General features: G+C 57.6%; 1 protein-coding gene across 1 annotated transcript in view; it reads right to left on the bottom strand.

Moving 5' to 3' along the window:
* Window positions 1-8,428, bottom strand: part of MRC2 (mannose receptor C type 2) — a 28,138-nt gene extending 19,710 nt beyond the window's left edge. The window contains exons 1-2 of the mRNA XM_035903282.1: window positions 8,242-8,428; window positions 294-692 (exon numbers count right to left, since the gene is read on the bottom strand). Of these exons, the coding sequence (XP_035759175.1) occupies window positions 294-692; window positions 8,242-8,428 (586 nt within the window). The remainder of the gene's footprint in view (window positions 1-293; window positions 693-8,241) is intronic.
* Window positions 8,429-11,310: the final 2,882 nt, after the last annotated feature.

The raw sequence follows: 11,310 nt of genomic DNA, 5'->3' as shown, positions 1-11,310 counted from the left end.
GTGTCTGGGGGGGGCTGGAGGGAGGTTTGGGGTGAGGGGTGTGGGTTGGCTTGGTGCAGGGGTGCCTGCTCCCTGGGGCTGATCCCCCTCGCACCAATCCTGTCTGGTTTTGCAGCCCCAGTGAGCTGGGACCAAGCTGGGGGTTGGACTAGATGACCTCTAGGGGTCCCTTCCAACTCAAAACATTCTATGATTCCCAGGCAGGACCTGACTGCTGCAGCACCAGGGCCTCAGCTCGCATTTCAGGTCTGGTTTGGGTTAGGGGATAAAACTAACGCCCCATGAGGCTTTACCCGAGTACGGCACGGAGCACAGATCCTCTTCAGTGCCGTACGTCCTCCACTGCGAGCCACGTGCCTGGTCCCCCCTGTCCAGGGAGGAATTGCCTGGGCGGGTGCCGAGGTGCTGCGAGAGTTGCTCCCCGAGGCCGCGGCAGCTCCAGCGCATGTTGACGGACTCGCGGTCGCACTCGTAGGTGGCCAAGGGGTGCAGCCCTGCCGTGGCATTGGCCCCGTGCCACGACACCCCCAGGCACTGCATGGCCCCCACGTTGAAGAGGCGATTTCGTGAGACCCATTTCCACTGCTGGGCTGGGGCGCTGGTGTTGCAGCCCTTGGCGAGTCTCACCAGCGAGTCCTTCGTCTCCAGGCAGCCCTGCGCGCCCGCGTTGTAGATGAGGAAGACTTTGGAGTCTGGAAAAAAACCCAGGGGGAAAGGGTTAAAGCATCGCTGGGGATTCAGCATCGTGCCACGCATTGCCCTCAGCCCCACCAGAGCATCCTTTCCACCGGCAGCAAGTTTTGGGGTGCATCCCTGTGCACAGCACCCAGCACGCCAGGGACCACCACCTCCCTTCAGAAATAACCCCAGGGTTTGCCCCAGTGCCCATCCTCGGGGTGATGGGCTCCGGGCAGGGTGACATGGATGGGTGTTTGCACCAAGCGTGGCATCCCTGTGAAGCACCAGCAAGTGGCTTTCGGGCATCGGAGCTGGTGCAAAAAGCTCGCCCGCTCTCACAGCATCGTCAGAGCCGTTCAAAATCGAGTTGCCATTGGCAGCACCCGGCTGTAGCATTCCGAGGCATCGCAACGAGCCCCGTGCCGGTGCTGGAGGAGCCCACGCCAATGGCTTCACCACCGGCCATCTGCTCCAGGTGGAGAAAAACAGAGCAGGGAAATAGAGAGCGCATCCATCATTTTTATGTGTATTTGGGGACCTGTTAAAAAAAAACTGCAGAGCAAACAAGAACTTCAGGGGAAGGTCTCCCATCGCGTGAACAGGGTGTGATGGAAAACGCCTGCACGCAGCCGCGGCTCCCGCGGGCACGGCCCCAGCCCCAGCAAATATGAAATGTCACGTCAGGATCCTTCGAAATCCCAGCCCAGGCGTCGGGAGGTGGGAACGGAGCAAGGGGAATCGCTGCCAGCAGATAAAGCGCTCGCGCAGCTGCGGAGGGGAGCAAATCTGATCTCAGCCCTGGCTCAACGCACGGCCCTGCCTGCCGCGACAGCCCAGCCCTGCCTCCCCCCCGGCAATTCCCGACCCCCAGCGTCACCCCAGCACGGGAATCCATCTCAAAACCTGTATAGACCAGTAAACCTAGGACACTATGCTGGGTCACATTGCTCCAGCTGACGTGTCATTTTTAGAAGATACTTCATTTCTCCAAATGCATGTTTCTAAGCTAAAAAGCCGTCCCTGGGCTGCGCGCAGCTGCTTCTTGCCCCAGTGCCCCTGCAAAAAGCTGCCCAAAGCAGCACATCAACAAGACAACTTTTGTTGGGTTGGGTTTCTTTTTTACTTTAAAAGGGACCCTTTTTTTTTCCACCACAAGCATTCACCAGAAGTCAAAGCGAACTCACGGGCCTTGCTATATTTAGGTTTGGTTTGCTTTGGTTTTTTGCCATTGTACAAATTTTTTGGGCTGAAAACGTTTTCATTTCCTATTCCCCTGCAACCTCACCCTGCCCCAGCTCTGTTGCTACAGGCGGCTCTGGCACATTCACGCAACGTTCAAGCCTTGGCTCAGTGAACTTCCCTGACTTGCCTCTGAAAGGGAAAAAGAAATGGAAGACGAAAGACACCCCCATTTCATATCAGAGCTTCAGCATCCACCAGGCTCCAGAAAACAAATGATGTAAAGGGCCCGTTCCCCAGCCGAGATGACATCAGTGATGACCTCAAATCAAAAAAAGGGAAGCCCGTTCGCATGGTGATCTCTGGGGAGCAGGCTCTGGGCAGGTGCAACAGAAAAATGACTGGAAGAAGAAACATTTAATTTTTCGGAAAATATTTTTCAAATCATGGCAAGTGGGAAAATACGCAAAAATTCAGATGGGGCCAATTTTGGCTGGCTGAAGCTCAGGTCCCTTAAACTGGTGCGGGTGTTTCCCCAACTGGAGCTGGCTTGATCCTGGCCTGGGCATCAGGAGGCCAGCTCGTGCCCCCACCAAACACCCGCCTCGCCGCGCCGGCATCATCCACGGCATCGCCCAGCCCATCGCTCTCCCCTCCCCGCATGCAGCAAAGCGTGGTGCGACCCACCACCAGCTCCAGGGAGGGGGGTCTTTAAGCACTTCGGGGGCGATGCAGCATCAATGCTGCAACCTGCCAGCCCCAAGTACCAGCGTGCAGGCAGGATGAGGCCCCCCTGGGTCACAGGCTGTGCCGCAAGGAGCCAAACATCGGCACGTTGGTACCAGGAATAGGAAAAGCTGCTCTACAGCGAGCCCCGCTGCGGCCATTAGCAGCAGGGGTCAGCAGTGGGACACCCTTCCCCATTTATCTGTTACCCCGGCTTTGTGAAAAAATTAATAGCGTGTTGGAAAAGCCTTGGAGCCAGCCTGAGCTGTCGGCACCAGGGTGCTCAGGGCCGCACCGGGGCTGTGCAGCATCACGCAAGGGCAATGCTCCACGCAGCAGCACGGGGCTCGGAGGAAGCCGTCCAGACTGGAGGGGGCAGCCCCAGGGCGGGAAAAGCACAAAATATCATTTTGCTCTAAAAAGAGAAGGTAGGAAATTATAGGCTAAGGGTTTTGGGCTGCCCCCGCACCCCGCGGGCAGCTCAGTCCATGGCCCCTTTGCTTGAAGCAGGCAGAAGAGGGCACCAAATGTGTCCCCCACCACCACCCCAGTCCCTGCCAAGTCCTGGAGGAATGGGAAAGCTTTGGCACCAGCTCAACCCTTGCACCTCCCCAGCGCTTTCATCTTCTCCCCTGGCAAAAACCGCCGTGAACTGATTGTGGGGAGCCTCTCCCAGCAAGGCTGGAGCTGGGGGGGAGGGCGGCACAACCAGCATGAGCTCAACACACGCCAGCAAAGGCACATGCAGCGCTTCACCCAAAATGTGCTTCACCCAAAATACGCTTCTCTTGTACTTATTGATAGGGAATTTGGGGCTGACTTCACCCCCGCTGGTGCCCATGGCGCTGGAAGCTGCGCTTGGACAGCCCCTGATGCACTGAAAGGAGCTTTTGGCCTCCCTGACCCCAGCCCCCCCAGCATGGATGAGCCCGATGGGCTTCGACGCCTACGGAGGAAACAACTCCCTGGGGAACAGCCTGTCTTTTTTTGCATGGTGCCGCTTGCTTCTACAAATCCGTGCTCTTCCCGACCATCACGCAGCCACTGCTTGTGGAGAAACCTCCGGAACGTGGTTGTAGGGGCCGTGCTGCAGAGCACCAGCCCAGCTGCGGCTGGCTCCAGCACCAGCGATGCCCAGCACCGAAACCAAGCACCCAGGTGAACTTTCCCTGCTCCCACCCAGCTGCTGATGAACAGGACGGATACAGAGCTGGGTGGGATGGGGCAAGTTCCTCTTGACAAATCCCTTCTCCCAACCTGGTTGCAACCAGGGAGCAAACCCAACCTTCACAGGAGGCAGCTCCAGAGGAGCATCCCAGTGGGACCAGGAATGTCCCCATCCCTTCCAAGGCCCCCTCTCCTGCACTACCCTCCGTAGCCATGGCAAAGCTATGGGTGACTCCTTTCAGGGATGCTCCTCGAGTTTTTGCACCCACCTATGGGCCTGAAACCCCACCGGCAGAGCTTCCCGACTGCCCTCCAGCTATGGAAACCCAATCACGACAAACCCAGCAGATCCTTCCCCAAGAGGAGCTGCCCACCGGCACGGGACGCGGAGCACTGGAAAATGCAACGGCTGGATGCTCTGCCTGGAATCACCAAAATTAAATCAGGGCTGGATCCAATGAGCACTGGGGTAGGCACCCTGTGCCTCTCCCTCCTGCATCCTACACCCTTCACAGAATCCCAGAATGGCAAGGGTTGGAAGGGACCTTGGGAGATCACCCAGTCCAACCCCTCTGCTCAAGCAGGTTCTCCTAGAGCATGTTACACAGGACAGCATCCAGGCGGGGGTTGAATATCTCCAGAGAAGGAGACTCCACAGCCTCCCTGGGCAGCCTGGGCCAGGGCTCGGTCACCCTCCAAGTCAAGAAGTTCTTCCTCATATTCAACTGAAACCTCTTATGTTTCAGTTTGTGCCCATTGCCCCTTGTCCTGGCACTGGGCACCACTGCGAAGAGTCTGGCTTCGTCCTCATGACTTCCACCCTTGAGATATTTGTACGTGTTGATGAGATCCCCTCTCAGCCTTCTCTTCTCCAGGCTGAACAAGCCCAGCTCCCTCAGCCTTTCCTCGTAGGGGAGATGCTCCAGTCCCTTTATCATCCTAGTTGCTCTCCTTTGGACTCTTTCTAGGAGTTCCTCATCTTTCTTGAACCGGGGAGCCCAGAACTGAACACAGTACTTTGAGCGGGGCCAGCTCAGAGCAGCTCTGCTCCATCATGTCCTGCTCCTCCTCCTCCTCCTCCTTTGCGCAGGAACTGTGAAAGCAAAGCGAAAGCCCACGCTTTCAGCAGGGATGCTGCCTCGTCCCAGCCACGCAGACACCTGGGTGCTGCCTCTCCTCTGGCTTACTGGTATGAGAGTGGAAACCAGCTGGTACTACGAAGGAGCATGACAGTGGGATGGCGGGGAGCTGTGAGTGAGACAGGGGGTCTGCCTGCAGAAATGCCCTCCTCTCCCACATGGGAAACACCAGGATGCTTCCGCTCCGGCACCCTAGGGGAAATCTGCCTCGGCACCAACTGCCGAACACTGTAGAGATGAAGCTGTGACCCTTTGGGGCAGCCCTCAAGGGAGTTTCACACTCCACCCCTGGCTCCAAATTCTCTTCTTTTTAATTAAAGAAAGCAAGTTTTTAGCCAGCAGAAAGTCTGAATTGAAGGGAACCCAGCTCAACCCCTCCCACAATGGCTTTGCACAGCAAACAAGGAAAGCTTTGCAACCTACAATTTTGGGGAACGTGGGCAGCACTGGATGAGAGAAGCAATGGGAACAGGGAGGCTCCAGGGGACAGAGGTGGCCATCGGTAGCAGCAGACATAGAAAGCACTATGGCATGGCACAGACGGGCATCCTCAGCATCACCCTGCCCCCGAGCACGTCCCAGCCCAGCCACCCACACCAGGACACCCGGAGCACCCCTGCTCCGCTGCATTTGTCACCCTCCCATCACCAGCAACAACTGCAGGGAGCAAATTTAAGAGAGGCCTGAAGCTACAGCCGGGACCCCAGTCCCAGTTATCCCGAGCTGGAGCAGCTCCAGGGCTCTGGCTGCGATTTCATCCCACTGTAGTCGAAAGCGAATGCTGGCCCCAGCACGGCAGTGCCACTCCAGCTCTGTGCCCACATCCCCTGCCACCCCCTTGGCCCCTCTGTGAATCCACTTCATGGCAGAGCCCTCCATGCACCTCTGGGGCTGCATCAGGGCTCAGCCCCATCCTGCAGCCGCCCTGGTGAAGTTGCTCCCTTGCCCAGTGCTCTCGCTTGGGATCGCCCTTTATTTGGGGTGTTGTGTCCCCCCCCCAAAAGAAAAGGGCTCTGAGCCCCTCATGCGGGCTGAGCATGCACCGAGCACCGAGGACGATCCCCTCCTCAAAGGTTTCTGCACCTCAGACACAGCCACGCGTGTGGTTTGCTCCAAACCAGCTGGCTAAGGCAGCAAATCCTCCAAGCGCGGCGTGGTGCCCCAGCCACGGCAGCAAACCCGGCTCCACCGGGGCTCTGAGCCCCAGGAGCTCCTCGGGGGCCACAGACCCTGCTGCGAGGAAGGCAAGCCTGCTAACGAACGCCTGCATTTGGATTTGTGAGTGCATGCACAAGTTTTACCTGTAACATCCTGCAGCAAGAAACCCACCCTTCACTCGCACACTGCGTGAAGAAACCTCCCCCTTTCGGCCTGAGCCTCCTGCTTTCATGTGCTCTCACCCACTGGAAAACAGGGCATGGCAACCCCAAGCCACCCGCTCCAAACCTTCGGCTTTCCAGCCCGTTATCGCTGCCCGAGGGCGAGCAGCAGCTCCGAAACCCCCGCTGCACGGATGGGGGAAAAGCTGCGGGAAGCGGCAGATCATTCCTAATAAGTCAGGTGGGGACGCACCAAGCGCGGGGGGAAGATCAGCAACAGAGAAGCAAACCCCCCTGGAGTAAGAAAGAACAGAAAAAGAACCAGAAGGCGTTGCTCATCGAATACAGGAGGGTTTCACCCGGCAGAGCGAGCCTCTGCAGGGCTCCGCTTGCACAGCCCTGCAGGAGGGGAGAGAACTGCCAGGGCTGGGAGAGACCCAGCCCAAAAATTCACCCTCCAGTGATGTTTGGGAGTGCAGGACCCCAGGGCTGAGCCCCAGCACTGCGCCCAGCCGGCTCCGCTGACAGATGCTGCAGGGGCACAGAAAGGCCTCCAGCTCCATCTTAAATTCCGTATTATTGGATGAAATAGCCCTCTGGTGCAAAACCCCCAACCTGGAAAGCAGTTCCCAGCAAAGCCCAGCATCACCACCACTGGCATCCCGCGCGCCCCCAGCAGCCACTCCAGGCGTGGTTGATGCCATCCCCAAGGTCTCGGCATGGAGGAGAGCAAAAGCATGGCCTTTGCCATAAAAAGCAGCAAATTTTGGCCTGCGGAAGGAGCCTGTGTGTCCCTCCAAGGCCTGGGGAAGAGAAGCAGTGATAAGAAAAGCAGCAGCTGTACCCGTGGGAGCTCCTGACAGCAGAGCTGGAGCATCCCTGCTGCCATCGACCGCGGGGTACGAGAGCAGCCCCAGCCTGCAGGGAAGGCACCATAACTCTATGCAACTCCTTTAAGAGGAACTTCAGACAAAAAAAAAAAAAAATAAATAAAAGGGAAGGAAATGCAGATGGCATCAGCAGCCTCGGGGCACGCCGTGAGCTTGTGGCTCAGAAGGGGGCAAGGGCACCGCTCCTGTCTGCTCAAGAACTGACGGCAGACGCCAACCCCCCCACTTCCAATGCTCCTAAATTAGAGGTTTGCACCAAACCAGCAATGCTGCCTGACGTCCCGCAGGCTCGTCCCGGCGCTCAGCTGGGGCCAGACTCAGCCAGAAGCAGCTCTGGGTGCTCCAAGCCAAGCTCCAGAATAAAAGAGGGAGGTTGTTTTGTTTTTTTAAAAATAAACTTTGGGGAGTAAGGAGCAGATCTCTCGTTACAGGGCAGAAAGCGACGCTCCTGATGGCCTGGTTGTGAAGCACCCAGGACCTGCACTGGGAGCTGAGTCGCCCTCTTGGCTCGCCCAGCAGCGCAGAGAGACGCCGCTGGGTTTACAGCAGGAGCTGTACGAGACGAGCTCCCTTCTTGGCCGCAACCATGAAGGCTACCTACCACCCTGCTTACTCTCTGCTGCCTTGCAAAGATTTTGGATGGGGTCCACGTACCGCGTTTCAGCCTCTCGGCAGACATTAATGAGTCCATTCTCCCCGCACCCCGCCTGGGATGCAGAGAAATAAATGTTTTCCCCAGGGGATGCTTGCCCGTGGGCAGCTCAAGCGACTCGCCCGCAGCCACGGCAGCGGACAAGGGAGCCAGGAGCCCCAGCACCCACCCTTTCGTACCCAGCAAAGGGTGGAAGGATGGAAATCTTCCCCAGATTTCCCCCAGACCCTCTCCAGGCTCCAGCCCCACAGCAGCTGCACATGTCCAGAGGTGGAAATCCCAGGCTTGCCAACTCCCTGGGAATGTCGGGAGAGAAAGGCAGCGCCATCCAGCTATTGGGCTCCAGCTGGGGATGGAGGAGTGCAATGGACCCCCTAAGAACACGGTGGGGAGCGGCAAATGACAGGGGCCCCCCAGCTGCCAGACGATCCCCCCAGGACGTGGCGGCCGGGCTCCTAGGGAACGTCCTGTCCCACATAACCTCCTCTCACCCAGCCATGAAATCCTGGCAGTGGCAGCCTGGGCCACGTCCCGGGGACCGCTCTGGCCCCGGCTCGTCTGTCTGCCCCCAATTTTCTCGCCCTGAAGCATCGCCCACCAGCACCGTGGATCCCCCTTGGCCAGCAAGTTCATGGCCATGTCCAGGGGGTTGATGTGACGTGCAGGACACCCCGACATGTGTCCCCATAGATGTGGTTCCAGCAGAGCTGGGTGAAAACTACCAATTTTTTCAACACTACTAAAGAAACTCCCCCAAAAAAGAAGTCAAAAAAAAAGAAAAAGATTCAGAGACTTTTCCTCCCTTGTTTCTCCAGCACCATTCCTGACATTAACACCCCAGGCAGCACCACCAGTGGCTCAGGACCAGGGATCCCCCTTTTCACCACGACCAGGCACGTCGTGAATCACAGCAAGAATCAGGCCCCTGGTGCCCCACAGCTTCTTTTTTTTTTTTTTTTTTTTTTTTTTAACTAAAGGGATGTTTAACACAAAGCTTTTCTCACCAGTTGCTCTTTGCTTCCCTCGTGCCCAGCACCCAAGGACAAGACCAGGGTAAATGGGGCTGTTCCCCACAGAGCCCAAAGTCACAGTGTCTGGATTCAGACAGAGGAAAAGAGCTCGATTTCTCCATTCCTGGTCTCAGCAGCATCCTGAAAACGCACTGTTTTACACCAAAAATCCCATTTACATCCCTGTTGCGACAGCATGAGGTGCAGCGCAGGACTGAGCCCTCGCCAGGGTGGGGGTGAATGGAGCATCATGCTTGAAAACCACCCTGTGCCCTCCACAAACAGCCAAACCTCCGCTCCAGGGCTAAAGAATACTCCCAAGAATTTGCAAGTCAAACCACTAATCATTTTCTAATCCTTAATTAATTAAAGATGGGTCCTTTAAGAAACAGAGCATCGGTGTGGGTCTCTTCTGGGCTCCGAGCAATCTTAAGAATGAGAAAAATGTCGATGCGCCGTGGTCTCAGCACAGTTCAAATTAATTAAAATCCTGCTCCTCGGCTGCACGTGAAGAACAAAATTTTACAAATTGCTTAAAAAAAACCCCACAACTTTGAGGAAATGACCGGGGCGGGGTGGGCTGCGAGGGCAGCCACCACACGCACGCCCGCTCCCACCGAGAATTAGCCGTGCACGGTGGAGCCGAGCAGGGTGCGATGCACCACGAGCAGCACCGGGACCTCCAGCAGAGCTGCCGGCGCAGGCAATGGCCCTCGGCCGCCCTTCGCCGAGCACTCACCGGGGTACCAGCACCAGGGTCTCCCACCACACAGATTTATCAGCCGGAAAAAAAATGATTAGCAGATGGCAACAATACCACCTCAGCAGCCATTTGCTTTGATTTCAGGGCAAAAAGTTTCCCTGGAGAATATTTAAGAGGGAAGGCAGGAAAGGTGCAAAATCCAGCCAGAAATGAAGCCAAAGAGAGAAACCTGCAACGTGGCTTTAACCATCACCGGGACCTCACGCCTGAAAACGCCTTCTCGTGCGCCAGCAAGGTGTTCAGGGCATCGCCTTCACGTGGGGAAACCTCCTGGGGCCACCGCATGGCTCCGGGTGGCTTTGGGGGAAGGGGACAGTTTTGCACTGAAGGCTGAATCTCTTGCTTTTCCTTTTTGCAATTCTTGCGCAAGCAGCCATCCCTCTCCCCGCCGCCTCGTCTCCGTCCCGCCTGGCTGGCTGCTGAGGCTGCAAGCGTGCCGGGGCGGCGAGGTCCCCGGCTGTCCCCTGCGCCCTGCCAGGCACAGAGCCGCTGTGCTTTTAGCAGCAAGGCCGACACCTCCATTCCCCTTTCCTGCTGCCAAACAACCCAAAGAAGATGGAGCTGTAATTTCTTGGAGCTGCGTTTGCCGTGCAACAAGCTATTTCCATTGCAAAGAGGAAAACAGGGAGGGAGCTTCATGCAAAGGCTGCTCTGTTTGTTTTACAGGCTGTAAATTCTTCCCGGGGTCCCTCTCGCCCCCTCCCCTCGCCGCAAAGCTGACACGGCAGCTCCGCTTGGTCCCACCGGAGAAGCTGATGCAAAGCACCAGCGGGGCCATGTTCCCACAGCGACACGGGGACCTCACCCCACCTGCAGCCACGGCAGGGTGGGAGCTGCTGCCTCAGTTTCCCTAAGACAGGCGCATGGGTGCGCAAGCGATGCTGCAGAGATGGGGCAGCCAGTGGTGATATCCCACCACGGAGCCACAGGCTTCCTGCCAACAGCCCCGCTCCAGCTTCCCGGCTGTCCCAGAGGCGAGGATTTGGCACGAACCCCTCAAGGAAGCGTCAGCTCCCCAGGGAAACCAACGCTGTCTGCCGGGCCAGCCCTCGAGGCCCCTGCCGAGAACGTCCTTGCAAAGAGCAGTCGCTCAAGGGACACTTGGGACTAACCCACCCTTGATCCCAGAATCCCAGCGAGGAATCTTTCCAAGCTGCAAAGCCAGCCTGGAGCTGGGGGACCTTGGATGTGGCACCTCCTCCAGTGCCATCCCCTGCCCCCCGTGTGTGCCAGGTCTGAGCTGGAGGCAATGCTAGGGAGAGCACCGGAAAATTGGGAATGGGAAAGGAGGGGAAGAACTGAGGGTGTTTGCACCCACCGGCCAGCGGGATGCTCAGCGGGAGCGGCACAGCACCGCAGGCAAGAGGCAGCTCAAAGCCGCCTTGTTCCTCGCCCTGCGCCGGCGCGGGGTCGGCTGCCACCGCACTCCTGCCTCGCCGTGCTGCCACGAACCGCCGGGACAGAGGTGCCTCTGTCCTCGGGCGGGCCAGACCTGGATCCCACTGACATTTTTCAAGGCGAAACAGCCAGAATCGGTCCTTACAGGTAGCCAAGCCCTGCTGAAATCCAGTAACCCCCTTAAAACCCGCAAAAGGAGGAATTCACAGCCCTCAAGGAAATTACAGGGAGGTTTAATGGGAATTCAGCTGTGGAACGCTGGGGGTTCAGCTGAGACGTTTCCAACCAGCAGCAAACCCTGGCACCGCTCTCCTGTACAGGGGTCTCCTTCCCCGTCACGGGGGTCTCCTTCCCTGTCACCTCCTTCTTTCTCCATCTCCCAGCCAAGA

Source organism: Egretta garzetta, unplaced genomic scaffold, assembly GCF_000687185.1.
Source record: "Egretta garzetta isolate BGI_Z169 unplaced genomic scaffold, ASM68718v1 scaffold100, whole genome shotgun sequence".
Lineage (NCBI taxonomy): Eukaryota > Metazoa > Chordata > Aves > Pelecaniformes > Ardeidae > Egretta > Egretta garzetta.
The sequence above is the reverse complement of the archived record's forward strand: the minus strand, read 5'-3'. Positions and strand labels throughout refer to the sequence as shown.